Source organism: Cricetulus griseus, chromosome 4 (genome assembly GCF_003668045.3).
Source record: "Cricetulus griseus strain 17A/GY chromosome 4, alternate assembly CriGri-PICRH-1.0, whole genome shotgun sequence".
NCBI classification, from domain to species: Eukaryota; Metazoa; Chordata; class Mammalia; order Rodentia; family Cricetidae; genus Cricetulus; species Cricetulus griseus.
This window is the reverse complement of record NC_048597.1, coordinates 115110052-115132960: the sequence shown is the minus strand read 5'-3', so window position 1 is coordinate 115132960 and position 22909 is coordinate 115110052. Positions and strand designations below refer to the sequence as shown.

The 22909-nt window shown below is 52.1% G+C and overlaps 3 protein-coding genes across 4 annotated transcripts; 1 reads left to right on the top strand and 2 right to left on the bottom strand.

Annotated features, from left to right (window-relative positions):
• Positions 1-1151: 1151 nt before the first annotated feature.
• On the bottom strand, positions 1152-7948 carry Alkbh4 (alkB homolog 4, lysine demethylase). Of its 2 annotated transcripts, none has more exons than XM_027416205.2 (3): positions 7778-7948; positions 3643-3840; positions 1152-2796 (listed from the first exon to the last, which is right to left on the bottom strand). In XM_027416205.2, exons 1-3 carry the CDS (start codon positions 7910-7912, stop codon positions 2209-2211), a joined length of 921 nt encoding a protein of 306 aa, XP_027272006.1. In that variant the 5' UTR covers positions 7913-7948; the 3' UTR covers positions 1152-2208. The 2 variants fall into 2 exon arrangements, with proteins under 2 accessions (XP_027272006.1, XP_027272007.1); XM_027416206.2 differs by lacking the exon at positions 7778-7948 and adding an exon at positions 7281-7658.
• An 87-nt stretch (positions 7949-8035) lies between these two features.
• Positions 8036-16896, top strand: Lrwd1 (leucine rich repeats and WD repeat domain containing 1). The gene is made up of 15 exons (XM_027416204.2): positions 8036-8211; positions 9582-9816; positions 10262-10378; positions 11089-11229; positions 11479-11583; positions 12102-12224; positions 12305-12419; positions 13098-13207; positions 13425-13632; positions 14126-14198; positions 14290-14430; positions 14794-14885; positions 15023-15178; positions 15261-15373; positions 15468-16896. The coding sequence occupies exons 1-15, from the start codon at positions 8132-8134 to the stop codon at positions 15606-15608; spliced, it is 1950 nt and encodes a 649-aa protein (XP_027272005.1). The 5' UTR covers positions 8036-8131; the 3' UTR covers positions 15609-16896.
• LOC100766101 (RNA polymerase II subunit J) lies at positions 15874-20505 on the bottom strand. Its single transcript, XM_027416208.2, has 4 exons — positions 20349-20505; positions 18661-18750; positions 16591-16765; positions 15874-16071 (listed from the first exon to the last, which is right to left on the bottom strand). Exons 1-4 carry the CDS (start codon positions 20399-20401, stop codon positions 16036-16038), a joined length of 354 nt encoding a protein of 117 aa, XP_027272009.1. The 5' UTR covers positions 20402-20505; the 3' UTR covers positions 15874-16035.
• Positions 20506-22909: the final 2404 nt, after the last annotated feature.

Sequence of the window (22909 nt, the reverse complement as noted above, 5' to 3'; positions counted from 1 at the left end):
CAGCTGAACAGGAACTGGGCTCAGTGTACAGCCAGCCAAGACACAGTTTGCTAGCCCTGAGCAGGTCAGCGCTTAAAATGAAACCTGGTTCATTCGTTCTTTCGATCGTTCCTTCCTTCCTTCGAGACACCATGTCCCTCAGACTGGCCTTGAATTTGCCATGCATCCCAGGTTGGCCTGGAAGTCAGTCCTCCTGCTTCTGCCTCCCAAGTGTTGGGATCATATACGAGTGTCCCACCCCTGATAGCCAGTCTTTCTTACTCCGAACAGGAAGCCACAGGAAACTGCCCATGGAGCAGACACTTCCAAGTTAGTACAGTGTGCACACACACACACAGGCTCTCCTGGTTCAAGGCTGATGCAGAGGATCAGAATAGGTGGCCAAGGCCACAGGAGCTGGACCAGAAAGCTTGAGAAATCTTGAAGGGACTCAGGGATGACGGCTTAAGGCACTAAGAAGCACAAGCATGCTGTCACCCTTTCTGTGGTGGCTAACGGAGGCCAGCCTTTCTGTAGCACATAGGACCCTGGGCTCCAGAGCCATCTGTGATCTACAGCCTAATGCCTGATGTGAACAGCCATGGTGGAGGTGTAAAGTGGAAGTCAGCAGTGCTTAGCCCAGATTAGCTTGCAACATGTGATCCTCCTGCCTCTGGAATGTCTCTGTGTCATATCCAGCCTGTCTGTAGCAGTGTTCCCTAAATAAGGTAAGTTGTGTCATTGCCAGAAGGGGACCTACCCAGCGCTGGTAAGCACCAGGCTGGGCTGGGGAGGACTGTTTAATTATGTTTGCAGCAAAGGGCCACACAGGTGAGATTCAAGCCTCTCTTCTCGGGGCCCCACCTCGTACAAGACCAGCAATCTGTTATAGCTCAGCTACACTCCCCAACCCCTCACTGGGGATTCTAGGCAGGTGTCCTACCACTGGGCTACTCCCCAGCCCCTCACTGGGGGATTCTAGGCAGGTGCTCTACCACTGAGCCACACTCCAGCCTCTCACTCAGAAGCAGAGGCAGAAGAATCTTTGTGAGTTCATGGCCAGTCTGGTTTACAAAGTTCCAAGCCAGCCAAGGCTACACAGTGAGACCGTATCTTAAAACAAAAACAAAATAATTATAATTCCTTCACACAGAGATGGGAGGAGAAAACCATTTCACATGGGAACACGGGTTTTCTTTTATTATAAATTTTATCAGAGAGGCAATGTATGTGTGGAAGTCTGAGGACCACTTGCAGGAGTTGGTCCACTCATCCACCATGAAGGTTCCAAAGACTGAACTTAGGTAGTCCAGCTTGATGGCACTTTACCACTGAGCCATCTTGCTTCTCCCAAATACTAAGGTTTTTAAAGATTGAATTCCTCCAAACTGTGACAAATTAAATAACTCAGAGAGCAGCCAAGAGCCAGGCCCATCAGAACCAGCCTGGGCAGGGTATGTCATGATCAGAGGTCACGTGCTTCTCAGAAAACCTAATCAGTGGGCTGTCATCCCAGCACTTGGGAGGCTGAGGAAGGAGGATTGGGAGTTCAAAGCCAGGCTACATAGTGAGTTCCAGGCCAGTCTGGTCCATACGAGACCTTGTCTCAAAATCCCAACAGGGTAAGGGTATAGCTTAGTTGGCAGAACACTTGCTTAGCAAGCAGGAAGCCCTGGGTTCCATCCCAGTACCTAAACAACAACAACAACAAAAAACCCCAAGCACTGTGGTGCACACTGACTATCCCAGCATTCCGGAGACAGAGGCAGTAGATCAGGAGTTCAAAATCACCCTTGGCTGTATATCGGCTGTAGGCCAGTTTAGGCCAGAGACTCTGTTCAAAAAGAAAAACAAAACAAAACAACTTGATAAAGCCAGGCCTGGTGTGCACACCTGTAATCCTAGTACTGGGGAGTGGAGGCATAAGGATCAAGAGTTCCAGGTCATCTTCAACTACAGAATACACTTGAAGGCAGCCTAGGTACATGAGACCTTGTCTCAAAAAAAAAAAATCACATGAATCTAATGATTTGTGGAAAGGCCTCAGGGGTGTGCTCACACACATACACGGGCCTTCCTTGTGCTCAGGGGTGTGCTCACACACACACACACAGGCCTTCCCTGTGCTCAGGGGTGTGTTCACATACACACACACATGGGCCTTCCCTGTGCTCGGGTGTGCTCACACACACACACATAGGCCTTCCCTGTGCTCTGGGGTGTGCTCGCTCACACAGGCCTTCCCTGGAAGGAGAGGGCAGCCTGCAGCAGCTCCTGCCCCAGTTGTTGCCGCTTCCCTCCAGGCAGGAACTCATTGGACAGCTCTCTGAAGGTGGCGCAGACACGACGGGCCACGATGTGTCTGCGGTGGATGGCATGTGTCCACTGATGCCGGGCAGCCCCTGTGAGCACCAGCAGGGAGCGGCAGGGCACACAGATGGCTACCTCCACCTCCTGGCAAGGGACAGACCTGCTAGGGGCCACGATGCTGCCATCAAAAACATCAGGTCCAATGGAGAGGGCTGAGCAGAGCAGCAGGCTGCCAGGGGCCTCACAGGACATGGACACCACGGTGGCAGATAGCAGGTTGAGGCTCACCAGGCGCTCGCCCCACAGCCAGGCATCATCCAGGTGGGGGTCGATGGCTGAGCCCCGCTCTGGGCTGTAATCCAGATTACACTGTTCCACAGGCTGGAAGTCCTCCAGCCCTGGGTAGACGCCCATTCTCTGGACCACCTTCTGGCTGAAGCTGGGGAGACCCTGGAAGCCAGCCATCTTCAGTTTCTGCTTCCGAAAATTGACTTTTGGGCCATAGTCCTGGAGTGGAGACAGGAAGAATGGAGGAGGGGCTCAGCTTAAGAAATGCCAACTATGAACTGGGCATGGCTGGTGCATGCGTGGAATCCCAGCACCTGGGAAGCTCAGGTAGGAAAACTGCCTACAGTTCAAGGCCAGCTGGGCTAAAATGAAACCTTGTCTTGAAGGGGAAGGGGGAAAATGCCAGTGTAGTAATGCCTACAATCCTAGCATTTGTGAAGTGGAGGCAGGAGGATTGGAAACTCACCTATATAGCAAGTCTAAGAACAGCTTGAGTTCCATGAGACCATGTTGTGGGGGAGGGGCTTCTTGGAGTGAGAAGGGACAGGAGTCCAAGGTGGGAGTACCCACGGAAGCCACAGTCTGTCCTGAGGGTCAGGAGCAGAGTTGGTGGCTGGGGTGGTCCCAGCACAGGAAGAAACTTGAAGGGACCTCCTATGGCTGATTTAACCAGACACTCCGGTGCCAGGGACAAAGAGTGAAGGGTACCTTTGAAGCTGCGGTAGGAACTGACTAAAGTGTGAACTGGGTGAAGGGGGAAGAACAGGAAGAGGAGGACCATGGTCCTGACACAGAACGAGCGAGCTGATAAGGGATGTGATGAGATGGGCGATGCCTGGCAGCCTCCAGTAGCCATGCAGGATGGAGATCCTATTTAGAACTTATCGTCTCCCAACCAATGAGACAGTAGCATAGAGACAGCGGCAGCCCTGCTCGATGAGGAAGCCCACACCCCTGTGACTACTCGCCCACTCCCTACCAAACATCCCTAGGGTGTGGCCACAGGAGATAGCCAGGGGCCTCTGACAAACAGACTGCCCCTTGGCCCAGCTAGGGCCACCATACCTGTTTCCTTCGCCCAGACTGAGAGAGCTTCCAGGGGTCACTGTCCATCATACACACCATCTCAGCCTCTTCCTCTGGGGTCACGAAGTCCTTTATCAATGTCACTCCTGGGAAGGGGAAGGCCCAACCCTCAAACTCAGAGTCCTCAGGCCCCATGGCCCAGCCTGTGTCCGGGCAGTAAAGAAAATGGTATTTTTTCTGTAAAAGACAGAGATGGGATGGAGTGATGGCTCAGTTGATGAAGTGCTTACCTTGCAAAAACCCACACGAAAAAAGCCAGGTGTGATCATGCATGCTTACAATCCCAGAGCTGGGGAGGCAGAGACAAGAAGACGAAGGACAAGCTATTGTGGCCTACTGGGCAAGTTCTAGGCCAGTGAGAGACGCTGTGTCAAAACACAAGTTGGGTATCTGAGGTTGTTCTCTGGCCTCCGTGTGTACATATGTACCTATATACACACACCTAAACAGAAGCACCATAGAACCACCAAAGACCCGCAATACCCACATGTAGGTGAACTTGTAGCCACGCCTGCTTAGGGGCTGGCTACAGGTCTGCCTGACCAGCCTGAAAAGAGAGTGTGGTCAGGGTGACGTAGAGGGAGAGGGTCAGGGCTTCGTTTCAGTTTCGTTTCCCCTTTTCAGCTTGCGTACACACCGCTGCCACGCCGCTGGCAAGGTCCCTCTGTAAGTAAGGCTTTTCCCTATTAAATACCCTTATATTTCCACTTGGCTCCGTATTGGTAATTTCTCACTATACCCACATGTGCCCTAGGTCCCCAGGAGCTTCTGGCCTCTGGGGTTCCAATGTTCTTGGGACTGAAGCCATTTGGAGAGGTGTCTGGAGGCCCTGGGGGGACGAAGACAGAATGGAGCTCCATGCAGCCCTCTGAAGCAAATATGAATTCCCATCCTCAAATTCATTTCTTTCTTTTTTTTAATTTTTGTTTGTTTTTTTGTTTTTGGTTTTTCAGACAGAGTTTCTCTGTGGCTTTGGAGGCTGTCGTGGAACTAGCTCTTGTAGACCAGGCTGGCCTCAAACTCACAGAGATCTGCCTGCCTCTGCCTCCCAAGTGCTGGGATTAAAGGCGTGAGCCATCACAGCCCAGCTCGAATTCATTTCTTTGCTCTACAAGGAATTGGCCCTAGGCCGGGATGTGGGCACTGTTCCTATCACCTGACCCCTCAGGGTCATGAGGAGCAAAGGGTAGAAGGCTGTATCAGGAGTCTGAGAAGTCGGCTAACCCTGAGGCTGTGGTCTGGGGGGCCAGGGGTTGGGCAATGCTTGTTGGAAGCCATAGATTCACATTTTCCTCAGCCCAACTCCTGCCTCTTCTGAGACGGAGAGGTGTAGGTAGTGTTAGACCCCCGAAAACTCAAGTATCCGGGGTCCCAGGCCACGTTCTCGGTCATCCCAATCACCAGGCGGATTCGTGCTGCAAACTGCACGAGGCTTTATTGTAATTTAACGAGCTAACCACATGTTAGCTCGGGTCTTTCACCCACCTGCCATGGTGGATGGCTAGAAAAGCTCCTAGGGGCTCCCCGAAAGATCTTATAGGGCAGCATAAGGGGAGTGTCTAGGGGTACGCACAGGCTCAGGATTGGTGTGCCTCCAGGCTTGGAGGGCTTGCCCTGTGTTGATTGGTCAACTGATTGTTATGGCCCATAGACCCTCCCAGGGTGGTTGCTATGCTCTCTACTACGTCATTGCTGTGTGCTTGTCCGTAAAGCACACCCAGGGTCGTAAAGCATAGCGCAACCAGCTAACTTCCGATTGGTTCCTTGTCACGAGACAGGCATCTGACTTTCTATTGTCTGGGACAAGGTCATAGAAGCACGTGTTCGGCCATTATGGCTGCCAAAAGGGAAGCTGGTTCCTTCAGTAGCAGTAGAAACTCATTCAAAAAGGGTCAGCTTAGGGGCTGGAGGGATGGCTCAGGGGTTAAGAGCACTGGATACTTTTCCAGAAGACTGCGGCTCAATTCCCAGCACCCACATGGCAGCTCACACCTGTCTGTTAACTCCAGTTCCAGGGGATTCGAGACCCTCACACAGACATATATGCAAGCAAAACACCGATTATTAGAAGTCAGGCATTAGGCTGGCCTGCCTGTCACCTGGCAGAATGCACTCAGGCAGTACCCTGGTCAACCCAGAGTTCCAAGGACCCCTTTAAAAGAAAGACCCCCTCCCCCACTTATGCTGTCTTTCACTCTTTCATGCTATTCCTCTGGGGCAGACAGGACTTTTCCTGTCTCCCTCTTCTCTCCTGTCATCTCTCTGTCTCTGTGTCTCTTTACCTCTTTTCTCTTTCCTTCCCCCACTTACCCTTTCTAATAAAACTTAGAATCTGTCTGCCTGGCATGTTTGTCCCCCGACGCAGTCAGTCACCCTTGCCTGCCATGGAATCCACCAAGGTCCCCCACAAGCTTTATCATAGCTTTTATTATAACACCAATGACTGTAAAATAATATAGATTATTTTAAAAAGGAAGGGGGTAGCTCAGATAGCAGAGTCCCTGACTAGCATGCATGAAGCCTGGGTTTCATCACCAGCAAAATACATGTAATTCTCGTGTACAGGTGTTAGGAGCAAGATGGTCAGAGCTCATGATCATCTTGCACTATATAGTAAACATGGGCTACATGAGACCAGTCCCAAGTACCCCCACCACCATCAAATGCTTAACTTGTAGGACATACATACCACATTTAGTGTCTTAACCATTCTCTCTGTCCAGTTCAGGGAGCCGAGTACATGGACACTGGTATATAACCACCATGCTTATTCACTTCTAGAACTGACACCAGACACCCATTAAACATTATTTCCCCATTTTCTTCTCCCACCACTCTACTTTCTGTGTCTATGATTCTATTTTAGATACCTTACAAGATAGACTGCACAGTATCTGTCCTGCTGTGACGGACATGTGTGAGAGCTGGAGACAGAACCCAGGGGACTAGCACATTAGGCAAGCACTCCACCACTGAGCCACACCCCAGCCCCTCACTGGGGGATTCTAGGCAGGGGCTCCACCGCTGAGCCACACCCCAGCCCCTTCACTGGGGAATTCTAGGCAGGGGCTCCACCACTGAGCCACACCCCAGCCCCTCACTGGGGAATTCTAGGCAGGGCTCCACCACTGAGCCACACCCCAGCCAGTGATTAGCTTCTTTCACTGAGCATCATGCCCTCAAGGTTAATCCATGTGTAAATATGTCTGAATCTCCTTCCTTTCCAAGTTATGTAACAACCTACTGTTTAGATATCCCAGATTTTTTTTTTTTGTCCATTCATCAGTTTATTGTGTGTCTCTGTCTTTGTTCTTTTGAGACAAAGTCTTAATTAGGTTGGTCTGGTTTTAAACTTGCTATGTAGCTGCAGCTATGTATGAACTCCCAAGCCTCCTGCTTCCAGCTCCCCAGTTGTGAGATCACAGGCCAGCCCCACCACTGCCCACTCTTCAAGTCACACTTGGGTAGCATCCACCCTTTGATTACTGTGGAGGCTACTATGAGCCAGACATGGTGACACATGCCTGTAATCGTAGCATTTGAAAGGGGAGACCTGGGCCTCTAACTAGAGTAAGAAAAACAAAACAAAACAAAATAACTTTCTTTTGCATACTGACCCAGGAACATGGTGGATCATGTGATCGGTCCATGAGGCCCTGCACACCGTTTTTCACAAGATGTTGGGCATTTTAGCACCAACAGAGACTCCTCACCCAAGGATCCTTCTAGTACTTGAATTTAAAGTTCTTTTAAAACTCTTCAGAATATACCGGCCCAGGTATTAAGTCCAAGTTTGGCGCCACTAAAAGCCACAGAGGTGACAGCCACTTCCTGCTTCCAAGACCTCTCCGCAAACTCGCAAACTCGCTGCGGCCGAGGCTGGCCCTGCCTCTCTGCCTTTCAAATGCAGGAATCTGGCGCACACCAGCGCTCCCCGCCCGCTATCCCATTCATTTTCTGATGATGGCACTTAGGGAGCGTCCACTTTTGGGTTCCTGTGAATGACAAAGCTATGAGCGCTCCAAGCAGCTCCCGTTTCACGGGCAAGCTCGGGCCTCAGTTTCCCATTAAGAGGAATAGATTTTCCGGGTTTAAATCTTCTCTCAGCTCGTACCTGAGGGGAGATCTGCCGGGGAGGGGACCCGTGGCGCTGCCTCTCGCAAATAAGACAGGTCCGGATGCCCTTGCAGCCGCAAGCCTGCAAACGAGTAGTTTCAGCCGCCCCGGCAACGGCCGCAGCCGCCGCCATGGCGCCCTCCAAGCCGTCACAGCGCAGGCGCACGGCGCAGGGGCTGCTGGGAGTTGCAGTCCTCGTACGCGGAGTCACCCTGCGGGGCGCACCGCCAGCGTTCTGTTTCCTTCCGGTCGCACGGACTTTTAGAGGGTTTGCTGTGCGCCATCTCCTGGGCTCCTGGGCTGCGGGCGGGCGTTAGTGGCCGGACTTGGTGGAGGCGCGGGTTGGACACCCATGGCTCCCCTCACGCGGCGGCTGCTCTTTCAACGCGGGCGACCCAAGACCAACAACCTGGGAAAGATCCGGAGTCTGGAGTAAGAGCTGGCGGGGTGCGCGGGGTCCTGTCCCCTCCCGGGTCGCCTGGCGGGCAGGGGTGCAAGTCTCAGACCCTCCCCAGCCCCGCCTGCCCAAGCTATTCTGTTAGCGGGGCTCGGGCCGCGTCGAGCCGGCACCTCCCGCCTAACGGAGGTGGCGGAGTTAATTGCAGCCCCAGCCCGGAGTCAGGAGCTTGTTTACGGAGGGTGCAAAGACTGTTGAGCAAGCCAGAGTAGCGCGGGAGGAGCCTGCCGGAACGAGGCAAAGCATTCCAGCGGGAACTTGGAGGCCTTAGGTTCTAAAGTTGTTGAGAGATCTAGCGCTCGAGGGCCTGGCGCAAGACGAATGTTGTGTCTTGGAAGCCAGCCTGAGCTACGGTCTGCGACCCTGTCTCAAAAAGATAACTTTTTTATTCGAAACAGGGTTCTCTGTGAAACATCCCTGGTTGTCCAGGAACTCGCTTTATAGACCAGGCTGGCCTCGAACGCACAGCTATCCTCCTGCCTCTCTGCCTCCCAATTGCTGGGATTAAAGGCGTGTGCCACCATGCCCAATAACAAACAGTTCTTTAAAGGAGGGAAAGCGGACCAGAGGAATGGTCCCTCGGGTAAAGGTGCCTGTCACCAAGCCCGAGTTCACTCCCTTGGACCCAGACTGTTGAAGGAGAGAACTAGTTTCCTAAACCTGACCTTCTTAGCCACACTTTGAACTGTGCCCATCCACACACACCAACACACATGCACAGATACTGTAATAAATAAAAATGTAATTTTAGAAGTGGGGGCTAGAAGGCTGGAGAGATGGCTCAGAGGTTAAGAGCACTGGCTGCTCTTCCAGAGGTCCTGAGTTCAATTCCCAGAACCCACATGATGGCTCACAACCATCTGTTATGAGATCTGGTGCCTTCTGGTGTGCAGATATACATGGAAGCAGAATGTTGTATACATAATAAATAAAACTTAAAAAAAAATGGGGGCTTGAGCCTCAGATGTAGCTCTGTTTGTGCTTGTGGGACATGCAAGGAGGAGTTTCCACAGGGTTCCATCACTATTGCCCTCCGAACTTCTCCCTAGTGGTGGCCTGTCATCCCAACGAAGGTAGAGGCCGGAGAGTACAGGAGAGTACGTTCAAGGGTTTCCTAGACTACACAGTGAGTTGTGTATTGGATCTTTGAGTTTTGAGGCCAGCCTAGTCTACATGGTGAGTTCAGGCTAGCAAAGTTAAAAAATAAATAAGCCCATGCTTATTCTTCACCATGAGAATTGCTTGGTGCAAATCCCTGTGGGGCAGGTGGGGGCAGGGGTGGGGGTGATTAGTGAAAGGGTCTGCCCAGCCTCCTGAGCTTTCTTGATCTCTGCCCTCACCCCAGTCTCTCGGGGCTGGAGCTGCGGTCAGAGCACTTGGACCCCAATCTCCTGGGGCGCCTGAAGCAGCTGAAGGAACTTGACCTGTCTAACAACCTGCTGGAGACGCTGCCTGCCAACCTGGGCCTGTCCCGTCTGCTCATCCTTCGCTGCACCAACAACCAGCTGGGGGATGTTACTGCTTTGCACCAATTTCCGGACCTGGAGGAGCTCAGCCTTGAAGGCAACCCCTTCCTGACGGTGAGAGGGAGGAGGTCTGACCAATTCAGTGCTAAGGACTGGGACTCCAGGTTCACTATTTTGTTGGGTTCTGTTTTCTTTGAGATGGGGTCTCATGTTGCTCAGGCTGGTTTCAAATGAACTGTGTAGCCAAGGATGGCCTTGAGCTCCTTTCTGATCTTCCTTCCTGTGACCTCTTGAGTCGCGCTCCACCAAGCCTGTTTTATGCAGTCCTGGGGATCAAACTCAGGTCTTTATGCATGCTAAGAAAGCAATCTCTTAACTGGGTTTTTGTTGTTTTGCTAGTTTGAGACACTCTTGCTTTGTAACTCAGACTGGCCTCCACCTCACTGCGTATCCCAGACTGGCATCAAACATGAAACATCCCCACCATACTCTCCCCGAATTTTGGGGTTACAGGCATTCTCCACTATTCCTGGCTTTCAGTTATCCCTTCATCTTTTAGGTCAATGACAACCTGAAAGTCTGCTTTCTCCTGCCCAAGCTACGTAAGGTCAACGGGAAGGAAGCAGCCTCTGCCTGCTCACAGGTGGAGAACCTGGATCGGGAGCTGACCTACAGGGTAAGGATGATGGGAAGTTGACGGCGGGGGTGGGGGGGTGGGGGGGGGTGGTCCTTGTCACGTCAGCAAGGTATTGGTGGGGGAAGTGGATTTTTGGGGCGTGTGTAACAGAGGTGTTACTCTGAGTCTGGTGTGTTGAGTGTGGTTTTTTTGTTGCTTCCCATGTTTGGAGGCCCTGTCTCAAAGGTGTACAGCAGGGAGGCTACAACTGCAGTGAGCTGTTTTTGGTTTGTGTTTTTTGTTTTAATAATTTACTTATTTTATTTTATGTGCATCGGTATTTTACCTGCATGAAATGTGTGTGTAAGGGTGTCAGATCTTGAAAAGTTAAGAGACAGTTGTGAGCTGCCATGTGAATGCTGGGATTTAAAGCCAGGTCCTCTGGAAGAGCAGTCAGTGCTCTTAAACGGCTGAGCCATCTCTCCAGCCCATGAACTTGTTTTTTGAGACAGGGTCTTATATAGCCCAGATGGCCTGGGAAACTTCTGCCTCAGCCTCCCAAGTGCTGGGATTACCACTCCACCTAGGTGAATCAGACTGGTTTCAATTTATGTGACTTAGGCTATGCTAGTAGAGAATAAGAGGCTATGTTCTCAGAAGCTCAGATAGGTGCTCAGAAGGACAACTTGTGCTCAGAAGGATGTAGGGTGAAGGTACTGTGTATGGCCAGGGGACTGGGGCTGGGTCTGGATCTGGTCCCTTTTTGGCAGGTCACAGCTCACTGGGAGAAGTTCATGGCCACCGTGAACCCTGAAGAGGAAGCTGACAAATTCCAGACTGACTTCGTGACATCTGCCATCAGGGACGTGCATTATGGCCCTGAGTCTCTCAGCGAGTTCACCCAGTGGCGGGTATGTCACTAATGAGGGACACTATGCGGGAGTTGGCTTCCCTGGCTCTAGGTTGTCCTAGAGAAGTCCCTGGCTCTATGGATTGGGGGACAGTGGTGAATGGGATGGGTCAGGGAATGGTGGCCCTTGTGCCTAGGGAGGCCCTTTTCCTACTTTGAGAGGCACAAGCTCCTGGTGGCAAGGTGTCTGGGGAGAGGATAAGGGCACCTGAGACTGTGCTCAGCCTGCTGACGGCCTGGCCCTACCCAGGTGCAGATGATCGCTGAGAAACTGGTGGCCTCAGGTGGGGCCCAGGTGCAGGAAGCTGACATACGAAAGGAGCCGCCACAGGCTGCAGCTGCCTCCAAGCCCAGGGTGAGTGTGTTTCCACAGGGCTGTGAGGGCCACAGGCCTTTCTGAGCTAGACCAGAGAGGGGCCTCCACATGAACTCAGGTGATGGTAGTCAGCCTGCCCTCGCTGTGACAAAATACCCAGAGTAACTAGCCTACTGGAAGGAAAGGTTAGTTTGGGTTTGTGGTTTCAGTCCATAGTTGCTTGGCCCAAGGCTGTTTGTATTGTGAGCTCACACAGCAAGGATGTCTGTGAATCTCATGATAGCTGGTATCCCAGTGTCCCCTTCAAAGGGAAGCCTCCCAGTGACCTAAGTCCCTTCACCTACACTGTACTTTTGAGTAGCCCCATAGACTGGTGACCCAGCTTTTTAAACTTTGGGCCCTTGGAGAACATTTTAAATGTTCAGCCCTAACACAGACCAAGTTCCCCCTGTGACAGTAGCTCAGTTCTTGCTTTACATACTTTTGAGGGTGTAGTTAAGCCTGTAGCCACGGGAGAAACCCTCTGGGGCACGGGCGCACGTTCCCTCCTTCCACAGTGCAGAGCGGTGGCCTCCAAGCGGCCAGATAATGTCCCACTCGACCTCCCTTCCATCAAGCGAGTGTGTTCCTCCCCAGCAGCCAAGACAGAGGACAAACCTGTGGACTCTGATGGAGGGCAGGTAAGCTCCCCAGATGGCAGGGGGAGTGTGCCAGAGAGGGAGCAAGCCAGGGGCAACTATAACCACCTGTGCCCCCACAGGCTGCCCTACACCTGGAACCCCTGCACTTCCTGCAGTGCCATAGCAGAAACAACAGCCCTAAGGACCTGGAGACCCAGCTGTGGGCCTGTGCCTTTGAGCCTGCCAGGGAGGAGGGTACACACTGGGGCCCACGGGCAGTGGGAGGCTTGGGTCACACAGTGGTACTCAGTGGCAGTCAGATTAAAAGATCCTTGAGGAATTCAGTGAGATTGTTTTTAGGGTAGAAAGGGATGGAAGTGGGTGGCGGTGGCGCACGCCTTTAATCCCAGCACTCTGGAGCAGATGCAGGAGAATCTCTGAGTTCAAGGCCAGCATGGTCTACAGAGCGAGTTCCAGGACAGCCAAAGGCTCCACAGAGAAACCTTGTCTCAAAAAAACAAAAACAAATCAAGGGTTGGAGACAGCTGACTGGCTAAGAGTGCTTGCTGCTTTTGTAGAGGGCTGAAGTTTGGTTCCCAGCTTCTACCATGGACAGCTCACAATTGCCAGTAACGCCAGCTCCCAGGAATTTAATGCCCTCTTCCGGCCTCCATGAGTACCTGCACTTATGTGCATACACCCCACGTGACACACATACATAACCATGCACTATTTGTTTAAAAGGTAAAAAGGCCATGGGAGTAGTACAGTGGTAGAGCACTTGTCTATCGTGTGAGGCCCTGGGTTCTATCCCCTGTCCAACAAATAATACTGTTATAATTTTTATTAATAAATGTCATGGAGGCCTGGAAGAGAGACTATAGGGAAGCACTTTACAGAAAAGTTGTTTATGTGGCTGATACCATAAAACAGGACACTCGGGGGCCACATCACAGACTGTGGCCACATGTGGTGGAGAGGCTGTTTGCGTGATAGACTGCCAGACAGGCATCGTTCTCCATAAATACAAGGTACCAGGCGAGGTGAGTGCCAGGGTCCTCTTCCTGAAGACTGCTGGGTCCAAGCTAAGCTCTCTATTTCCTGCAACTGCTCTGCCTCTGAGCCCTTTCCCTGGCTCCGCAGCCACCCACAGCCCTCCTGGGGGCTTTTCTTTGTTGGGCCTTACTGCCCCAGGCTAGCCCTCCAAGCAGGCTGCCACTTGTTCCTGCTCACGACCATTTCCTCCTTCCCACCCTTCAGGAGTTCTTCTCGGTGGCCTGGACAGCCCTGACGGTGGTCACCCAGGCAGGACACAAGAAGCGCTGGAACATGCTGGCAGCTGCAGGCCTCCGGGGCATGATCCGGCTGCTCCATGTGCGTGCAGGCTTTTGCTGCAGCGTCATCCGAGCCCATAAGAAGGCCATTGCCACCCTCTGCTTCAGCCCCACCCACGAGACCCACCTCTTCAGTAAGACCCTCACCTCTGAACTTTATCAGCACTGTAGTCTTTCTGCCCTGCTGTCCTGGGTCTCTTTTCTGGGGTGACAAGGCTCACAGGATGCTGGGCCCAGATGGCTTTAGTCAGAAGTGAGGTAGCTTCTTGACCAACCAGGATCTCCATTCCAGCATGCTATGCAGCCTTGACGTTTCCTAGCAACTTGGGCTCCTTGCTTCTACTCTGCCTGGGACCAAGGGAGATAACCCTGCCCCTTGGGTATGGTGAGCCCAACGAAGGAGCCAGATGTGCTACAAAGACGGCTATGATGCTGTGCACACTGGGCTCAGACAGGACTGGGGATTGTGGCCCCGAGTTCTTGTCCTAGCCGCAGTCTGCTGCCCTTTCTGCCTGCTTCTGATTAAGCTAGTTGAGGGACCCAACTCACAGATTCAACCTGCAAGAGGGGGCGGGATCTTCTGAGGGCTACCCTCTTCCCTCCATCCCCCAACCCCCCCCCCCACAGCTGCCTCTTACGACAAACGGATCATCCTCTGGGACATTGGGGTGCCCAACCATGAATACCAGTTCCAGGCTAGGTGAGGCTGTGGACCAGGCTGGAGAGGGGCGGACTGCTAAGGGTGATGTTCATGGCCCACAGCTCATGGTTTCCCACACCCGTGTTGGCAGCCAGCTACTCATGCTCAACTGCAGCTCTGTCCCCTTGCGCCTCTGCCCTGTTGCCCCCTGTCCGGATGACTTCCTGATAGCTGGCTGTGAGGGAGGCTGCTGCTGCTGGGATGTGCGGCTAGACCAGCCCAAAAAGCAAAGGTAAGGATGCCGGGGATGCCTGGACAGCTGGACCCCAAAGCTGGGTTTGCCTGGGCCCTGGGCACACCACAATGTTGCTTGGGCTGCCTTGGAAGCCCTGTCCAGGGACTGTCCTCTTTGCCTTTAATCACCACACTGCAAGCTCCTGAGCCCCTGGTCCTGTCACCCAGCAGTGTGACCCTCCTGCCCTAGCTTGGTGTCCACGCCTGTGAGGAAGGGCAATGAGGTATATCCCAGGGCACGTGGAGGGTAGAAATAGGATATCCATACCAGGGAAGCAGCTCTGAGGAACTTTTGTGGCTCATCTGTCCATGTGGGAAACCCTGAGACTGCTCAGCATGGGAAGGGGAATGTCTTCTGCAGGGTGTGTGAAGTGGAATTAATCTTCTCTGAAGACTCCAAGATGTCAGGGCAGAGAGTGGACGGGCTGGCATTTGTGAGTGACGATGTTGTGGGTGAGTGACCCCAGCTGGGATAGCCTGGGCTGGAATTTAGCTCTAAGGGTACTGAGGCAACTATTGGGGACCAGGGAGGTTGTGGCAACAGCCAGCTTAGATGTGCAATCAGCCTGAGCTCATCTCTCTCCCTGCAGCCTCTAAAGGGAGTGGACAGGGCGTTATCTACCTGTGGAGCTGGAGCCAGACGTGGGCAGGCCGGGACAGCCGGTCTGTGTTGCCTGTGGTCATCCTGGCCCGGCTGCAGTGGTCACCCACCAATTTGGCTTACTTCTCACTCAGCACCTGTCCTGGTGAGCCTGCCCACCCCATCACACCCTTTCCACCCCTACCCCCCACCCTGGCCCTATCTTAGACCCCCGCTTGTCCTGGCAGACAAGAACCTTGTGCTGTGTGGTGATGAGGAGGGCAGCGTATGGATCTATGATGTTGGACACCTGCTAAAGCAGCCGCCTCCACTGGCAGCAACTCCGCAGGCCCCAACTCAGGTACTATTGCCACATGGGCCCCCTGTGCATCCTTGATATCCTTGGGCTGCTCTTTGGTTGGTAGGAGCCTAGCACCTTCTTTTTCCCTCCTTAGATCCTGAAATGGCCTCAGCCAGTAGCACAGGGCCAACCAGTGACCAAGACCATGGTAAACACGGTTGTGGCCAATGCAGCTTTTACGTACCTCACTGCTCTGACTGACTCCAACATCGTGTCCATCTGGAGGAGTTGCTAGCTTGCACAGGCAGGGTATCAGGGTCACAGCGTATCAGCTTGGGGCTAATGGTAGAGGTTTTTGTACCAGTGAGTATTTTTATTAAATTCTCTACTGTGGACTAAGAGGCCAGTAGAAGCAGCAGCTTGCAAACAGAGATCCAAGGACAAGGACCTCCCTCCCCAGCAGCCCCAGGGTCTGCCGCAGTCTGTGGTTAGGTCTCTTGTGTGACAGGCCACCTGCTGTGCACAGGTAACCCACATGCTGCTGTCCTGCTGCATATGGGTCTTTTCCTGCTGTACTTTATTAGGAAAATAGCAATCTATATACAGAACAGGGCAACATCCAGCTACAGAGAGGAGAGGGTGGCTGTTATCGAGAATACTGAAAGGAGCCTGAGGGTGTGTGCACCAGCCTTCCAGCCATTAAGCAATGCTCCTTTTAGCTGCTACTCAATTCCTTCTTGCTTGTCCTTGATGGCCACCTGAAGAGGAAGGACAATGGCAGTGACTACATGGAATGACCCCAGTATCCCCTGCTTGTGTGGCACCAGGAACCTGGCACTGCAGTCCTTCTAGAAGTTCTCCAGAGACTATCACACAAGGCAGACCAGTACCCAAAGGCTCCAGGGTGCAGGTGCTTCAGCAGGTTCCACCTTCCCTGCTCTGAGGCACCTGTTTGCTGAGGGCTAGGGATGGAGCCAAGTGAGATGAAAATCTCAAAAGGTGAGGGTCCCTGACCAATAACTGCGACTCCCATCCTGGGATGAAGATTCCCTCAGGAGTCTCAGAAGCCTTATGAGCCAGAAGAGCCAGTGGCAAAGGGGAGAGATTTTGGTTATGGTTTTTGATGCTGAAGATGGTACCTAAGGCCTTGATTGTGCTAGGCAAACAATGTACCACTAAGTTATGTCTCGGACCCTGATTGGGGGATGCTAGTTGGGGACGGGGCCAGCTCTGCTGCTGAATCAACACAATTCACAAGTCCCTGCCCAGCTGCTTACCCGGAATCGTTCCTCCAGCAGAGAGAGCTCACTGATGAGGTCTGTGATGGCATTGGTGAAGGCCTCCTGAGGACTGTAGTCTGGAGTGGTCTGCACACGAATGATGATCTTGTGCTCCAAGGGGTGGGGGACTTTGTAGCCAGCAAACAGCACCTGTGGGTCCTTCAACAGCTGGCTGAGAAACAGGTGTACTGTGAGGGAGATCAGGCCTGGCAATCCAGCTGCTCAGGAATACTAAGTTCAAGGCCAGCCTACCCAATTTAGTGAGAACAATTTAAAAAATAAAGGACTGGGGATGCAGCTTAATGGTAGAGTGCGTGTCTACATGCTAGAGGTTCCTCCCAGCACTGGGGGAGGGAATCAAGTTAAGGGGACCTAAGACCATATGGGAAGGAACCCTGCTGACTACAAGATCAAGGACCCTAGCTGGGGTGGCATCCTTCATAGAAGTTGAGAACCTATGACAGTGGCTGTGGACTGTACCTAGGCCAAAACATCTGGCCAGGGTTGAAGTAGCCAGAATACAAGGCCCCATTTCTAGGTACAGCAAGCAGGTAGCAGTGGGAAGAAGAACAGGGCCAGGCTCTTGACAGTCCCCAGGTGGCTGTTCATATACAGGGCCCCTTTCCACAAAGCTGAGGGAAGTGGAGAGCCTAACGTCATGGGCTCTAACTGGCCCCTGCCTTATATAACTGAAGAGTTGTAGGATGGGAGGTCGGCGCGATGGCTCAGCAGTTAAGAGAACTGGCTGTTTCTCTAAAGGACCTTGATCTAATTCCCAGCAGCCACATGGTGGCTCACAACTCCAGTCCTGGGGTCTCCAACATCCTCTTATGGCATGCAAGGGCACCATATGTTATACAGACATGTGTAGAAAAACATACCCATACAAGAGTTACAGGTTGGGCTAGAGAAAAACAGCACAGTGGTGGAGCACCTATTGCTCCTTAGAGAATCTGCATTTGGTTTCCAGTGCCTCCGGCAGGTGGCACACAATTCACAACTCCAGCTCCACGGATCCAACACCCTCTTCTAGCCCTACTCAGACACTACATTCACAATATATTTTTTGGTTTTTCCAGACAGGGTTTCCTTAACAGTCCTGGCTATCCTGGAACTCAATGTAGGCCAAGCTGGCTTTGAACTTACAGAGATCTGCCTGCTGTGGTTAAAGGCACAAACCACCAGACCCAGCACATTACATGCAGGGAAGGCTGGAGAACTGGATTAGTTAAAAGGTTTCCAGCACCCATGTGGCATCTAACCACCTGTACCTCCAGCTCCAAGGGATCTAGTTCTTTCTGACCTTCATGGGTAACAGACACACGGTAGACATACATAGGCAAAAGGTGTTTTAAATTTAAAGAAAGTATTGCTCTTGGAGAGGAGCCAGAGTCAATTCCCAGCACTCATGTCAGGTGGGGACCGTCTGTCACCCCCCCAGCTCTGAAAGCACTGGCAATCACCCAGTAACAAAAGTTTGGTAATCTGCCGATGCCTGCAGCTTTCTATCAAATGTAGGGGTAAGTGAGGTGACACTGCTGGCCCCCTTTGCTTTATCTTTTTGAGATACTGTATGTAACTGGCTGTCCTAGAGCTTACTATGTAGACCAGGCTGGCTCTGAACTCACAAGTACTCCATCTGCCTCTGCCTCCCGAGTGCTGGAATTACAGGTGTGTACCACCATACCCATCACCTCTTAGCATCTTGATGCCCACTAAAATGAAAACCTGCTTTGCTGGAGTCCCCTGAACTTGATCTTGGCCAAAAGACCAAGAGGCAACTGCAAACTTATACACTACATGAATGAGCCAACAGGAAGCTGATGTGTTACGTGTTACGTGGCCAGGATCCCGGCAACCATGGTAAGGTGAGTCAGTTTGAGTCCAGTCTACACTACATGAACCCCTACATCAAAAAGCCAACAAAAGCAAGCCGCATGTGAACAGACCTGTCAGTGACAGGTTAAAGTGCCAGCAAGCTGCGGAGAGACGGAAGGAACCGTCCCAGGGCATGTGCTCAGCCTACAGAGCTCTGGTGACACTCGAGGCCTCTGGCCTGGGACTTACGATTTGATGATGTTCCCCAGAGTGTGGTCTTCTTTGTTGATGGTGAACAGGCAAGCATTGGGCACCTTTGTGTCCTTGTTAATGGTGATTCTACAATGAGACAGGCAAAGGCTGAGGGTGATAGCTTTCCCTGGCCCCACATCCAGCTCTTGTGATGCTGACACTGATTCTCAAATCGGTGTCCCCTTTGTGATCAAACATTCTAGAAACTGCAGTTGGGCTGTTCCCACTACCCCAGAAACAAAAACATCCAGCTCTTTCCCTCATACAAATTGGTTGTCTTAAACTAGCTCTTGACTAAATTCTTTCCTAGAAGACAGAAAACAGCTTGTCTCCAAACCCCCTAACAATTCAAGGGAGGCCATCATTCTGCAAGTCCCACTATCCCCAGTCTGCTCGCCCCAAAGGGCTCTCTGAGAGCTCTGGCATGGTTCAATGGGTCACCATTTATCTCAAATTTTTAAGGCTCTGGGTTTCATCCTACCACTCACTCCCCCTCCAAACAAAACAAGCAAGGTAGGCCTGCTGGGACTAGTCACTGGGACTAGTAATCCCAGTGACGGGGGCAGGAGGGCAGAGAAAAACACTGTCATCCTTGCCTTCCTTGACAGACCATGCTGGCTGACTCCTATCTACACTTCCACGTCCCTGGAGGAGCAATGAAGTAGGCACATTGCACAGCTTTGACACGGCTTCTGGAGATCCACACCAATCCTCAGCAAATGCTTTGAGCTGTGACCCACTGAGCCATCTCCCCAGCCTAGCAAATGTTGGGCAGGGGGAGCTGGAGTGAGCCAGGCAGTGGTGGAGCACACCTTTGATCCAGCGCTTGGGAGGCAGAGGCAGGAGGATCTCTGTGACTTCGAAGCCAGCCTGCACTACAGAGCGAGTTCCAGGACAGCCAGAGCAACACAGAGGAAACCCTGTTTTGAAAAACCAAAAGAAAACTACAAAAAAAAAAAAAAAGCTCGAGTGTAGCTTATTGATAGAGCAGTAACCTAGCATGGGCCAGACCCTGGGTCCAGTCCCCAGCATGACCAAAACAAAAAAACAAGGAACCTTCTCTACTCCGTGATGGCACCTTATCTATACACACCAAGGACCCTTTCCCACACAGGATTGCTCCTTTTTTCTTTTTCAGAACGGGATTTCTCTTGGTCCTGGAACTACCTCTATAGACCAGGCTGGCCTTGAACTCAGAGATCCGTCTGCCTGTGCCTCCTGAGTGCGTCATTAAACCGTCGAGTCCTGAAATTCTTTCTAGTGTTGAAGCCACGAACCTGAGTTTGGCCGAGATCCCTGAAAATCTAGAGGAAATCCTCAGGCTGCTGAGGAGTGTGAGAGGGTAGCTGTGTCTCGGTCCCTTCACCGCTACCATCATTATCCTCCTGCCTCAGTCGCCAAGTCCTGGAATCACAGGCGATCGCACCCTATGCAGGGGGGTGAGCTCTAAAGCCATCGCTGCGCAGCATGGATAATGGGGCTGCAGACCAGTGAAAAGGGAGCCTGACACTCTGAGTTCGAATACAGTCCCCGACACTTCCTAAGTGTCTGGAGCAAGGGCTCGACGTGCCCCGGCCTCAGTTTCCCCGCTGTAACACAGGCGTACATCGCACCACCGCCTGAAGTTCGGCAGACGCGCACGAAGCACAGTGCTCACCGCGCCAGAGCTAACGGCCTCCACTTACTTCTTCTCGCCCTCGAAGAGCAAGAACGACTCGAAGGCCGGAGGAGCGTTCATCCTAGAGGTGCGCTCCGGCTCCCAGACTCAAGCCGCAGCCGCCGTTACCACACTGAGCTCCGGACCGCGACCACTTCCGGGTCACGAGGACACAGCCAATCAAAGCCCCTGGCCCCGCGCCCCCTGGTGGACCGGATGACCTTCGGCAGGCACGAGCAGGCGAGGCGGAGCAGGTTAGAAATCCTGTCCAAACCCCAGGGGCAGCACCTCCCAGCACAGGAGGCAGAGCCAAGCGGATCTCTGTGGTTTCGAGGACAGCCTAGTCTACAGAGTGAGTGCCAGGATAGGCTTCAAAACAACACAGAGAAACCCTGTCTTGAAAACAAAACAAACAAAAAGAAAAAAAAAAAAGTGGCTTTCACCAGGCGGCTCTTTGGCGCATATTCCAGCGAGGGAAGGCTGGGCCACCTGCAACTGGCTCACTGAGCTGGAATCCAAGCTGTGTATGTGTATGAGCTGCTGCTGCAGGACCCCGGCTGGCTGGATGAGGAGCAGGAAGGTGTGTAAAAGTGACAGGGTGCCAGCGGATCCTCTGTTGGACACACAGGTAACCAAAAAACAATGACAGCCTGGCACCTCTCTGCTTTTCAGCCGTCTTTGTGGCTATTGTGGCTATTTTTCCTATTTTTAAAGATTTCTATCTGCCTGTCTGTGCAGAACGTACATACAGGAGCCTTTGGAGACCAGCCTTGGAGGTGCTGGGAACCCAACTCTAGTCCTGAAAGAGTAGTCAGTCTTTAACTGCTGAGCTATTTCTCCAGCCTCCATGATGGTTCATTTTGTCAACCTGATGAGATTTAGTATCATTGTGGAAACAGACAAGTGGGCCAGCAGGACAGTCCAGTGGGTAAAGATAGTGTCACCAAGCCTGACTACATGAGTTCAATCCCCAGGACCCATGTGGGAGAAGTTGAGAACCAATTCCTCTGACCTCCCTGTGTACACACAATGTATATACAAACAAAACAAAACAAAAACTTCTGAGTGTGTTGGTGAGATTCTAGACAGGTTTAACTGAGGAAGGAAGGACTCACCATTAAGGACTCACCATTAAGGACTCACCACGTGCATGATGCCATCCTAGAGGCTAAGCCCTCAGACTGAATAAAAGAGGAAAGGAAACCATCTTGTTCTGCTTCCTGGATGCAGGTGGCAATGTGATCAGCTGCCTGGCACTCCTGTTGCTATGACATCCCAACCCTTCCTGAGGATGCTTCTGTCGGGTTTGTAGACACAGCAACAGGAACAATAACTCAGTCTCCTAGTCTTTGGAGTAACAGGTATGAGCCAGCCTAGCCATTGGTACATGAGCACTAAAACTTCACTGTATAACATGGAAGATGGCAGTGCCACCAGGGGACAAGTGAAGACAATGCCAGGTGCCAGAGGGCTTTGGAACCCTTCAAACACCAATCACATCATGCTCCCCCTTGCTCTGCATATTGACTTGTTATCCCTGGAGTGTCTACCTAAGGACCATTGATACCTAGCCCAGCTCATCCTCCTTCAAGGCAGAAGGCACAAAGATAATGCAGGCATCTTCCTCGGCTTTTATGTCTCCTTTCAAACTCAGAAGAAGAAGGGGGAGGAAGAGCAGGAAGTCATCCAAGGTTCTCCAGTCACAGCCCTAAGCTTGTAGTCACCTTTGATTCTAGGAAAAGCAGAGCTTTGAAGGCAGATTACCCCATGAGGAGGAGGAGTTATCTCATGGGAAGGAGCTTGACTCTTCAAACCAGAGCTGAGACAATGAGAAATCAGGCCATGCCTTGACCAGTACCACTTAATTATTGTTTGTGTTGGTCGAACCGTTTATGACGTAGGGCCTTATGTATGCCAGGCAAGTGTCCTACCACTGAACTGCACCGCCAGCCAGGCAAGTGTCCTACCACTGAACTGCACCGCCAGCCCAAGTGCAATTTTGAGCATATGCTTTAAATTCAGGTGTGGTGGCTCAGACCTGTAATGTCAACACTGTGGGGATGGAGTCAGGAGGATCAGGAGTTCAAGGCCATCCTCAGCTAGAGAGTTGAGTTTGAGGCCAGCCTGGACCACAAGAGACACTGTCTCAGAAATAAAGGGGCTAGAGGTGTGGCTCTCTTGCAAAGTGCTTGCTGCATCCACATGGAGCCTTAGGTTTAATGCCCACCTCTACACAAACTCTGCAGGGCTCATACCTGTAACCCCAGAACTTGGAGGTGGAGGCAGGAAGATCAGGATTTCTTTCTTTTTTTTCTTCTCCTTTTTTTTGGGGGGGGGGTTGAGATAAGGTTTCTCTGTGTAGCTTTGGAGCCTATCCTGGCACTTGCTCTGGAGACCAGGCTGGCCTCGAACTCACAGAGATCTGCCTGCCTCTGCCTCCCAAGTGCTGGGATTAAAGGCGTGCGCCACCAACACCCGGCTAAAATCAAGATTTTAAGGTCATCCTTGGCTATATAATGAATTTGAGGCTATAAGACAAATCCTGTCTTAACTCTTCCGGGGAAAAATACGAATTACACACAGCTTGAA

Excerpts from the sequence above, each read along its gene's own strand:
- LOC100766101 (XM_027416208.2), bottom strand. The coding sequence starts at position 20,401 with ATGAACGCTCCTCCGGCCTTCGAGTCGTTCTTGCTCTTCGAGGGCGAG. Across the intron at positions 16,766-18,660 it reads CTGGGGAACATCATCAAATC|CCAGCTGTTGAAGGACCCAC; the intron begins GTAAGTCCCAGG and ends CCTGTTTCTCAG. Across the intron at positions 16,072-16,590 it reads TGCTGGAGGAACGATTCCGG|GTGGCCATCAAGGACAAGCA; the intron begins GTAAGCAGCTGG and ends CTTCCTCTTCAG.
- Alkbh4 (XM_027416205.2), bottom strand. The coding sequence starts at position 7,912 with ATGGCGGCGGCTGCGGCCGTTGCCGGGGCGGCTGAAACTACTCGTTTG. Across the intron at positions 3,841-7,777 it reads CCCGGCAGATCTCCCCTCAG|AAAAAATACCATTTTCTTTA; the intron begins GTACGAGCTGAG and ends TGTCTTTTACAG. Across the intron at positions 2,797-3,642 it reads AGTCTGGGCGAAGGAAACAG|GACTATGGCCCAAAAGTCAA; the intron begins GTATGGTGGCCC and ends TCTCCACTCCAG.
- Lrwd1 (XM_027416204.2), top strand. The coding sequence starts at position 8,132 with ATGGCTCCCCTCACGCGGCGGCTGCTCTTTCAACGCGGGCGACCCAAG. Across the intron at positions 9,817-10,261 it reads AAGGCAACCCCTTCCTGACG|GTCAATGACAACCTGAAAGT; the intron begins GTGAGAGGGAGG and ends TTCATCTTTTAG. Across the intron at positions 12,420-13,097 it reads TGAGCCTGCCAGGGAGGAGG|GACACTCGGGGGCCACATCA; the intron begins GTACACACTGGG and ends ACCATAAAACAG.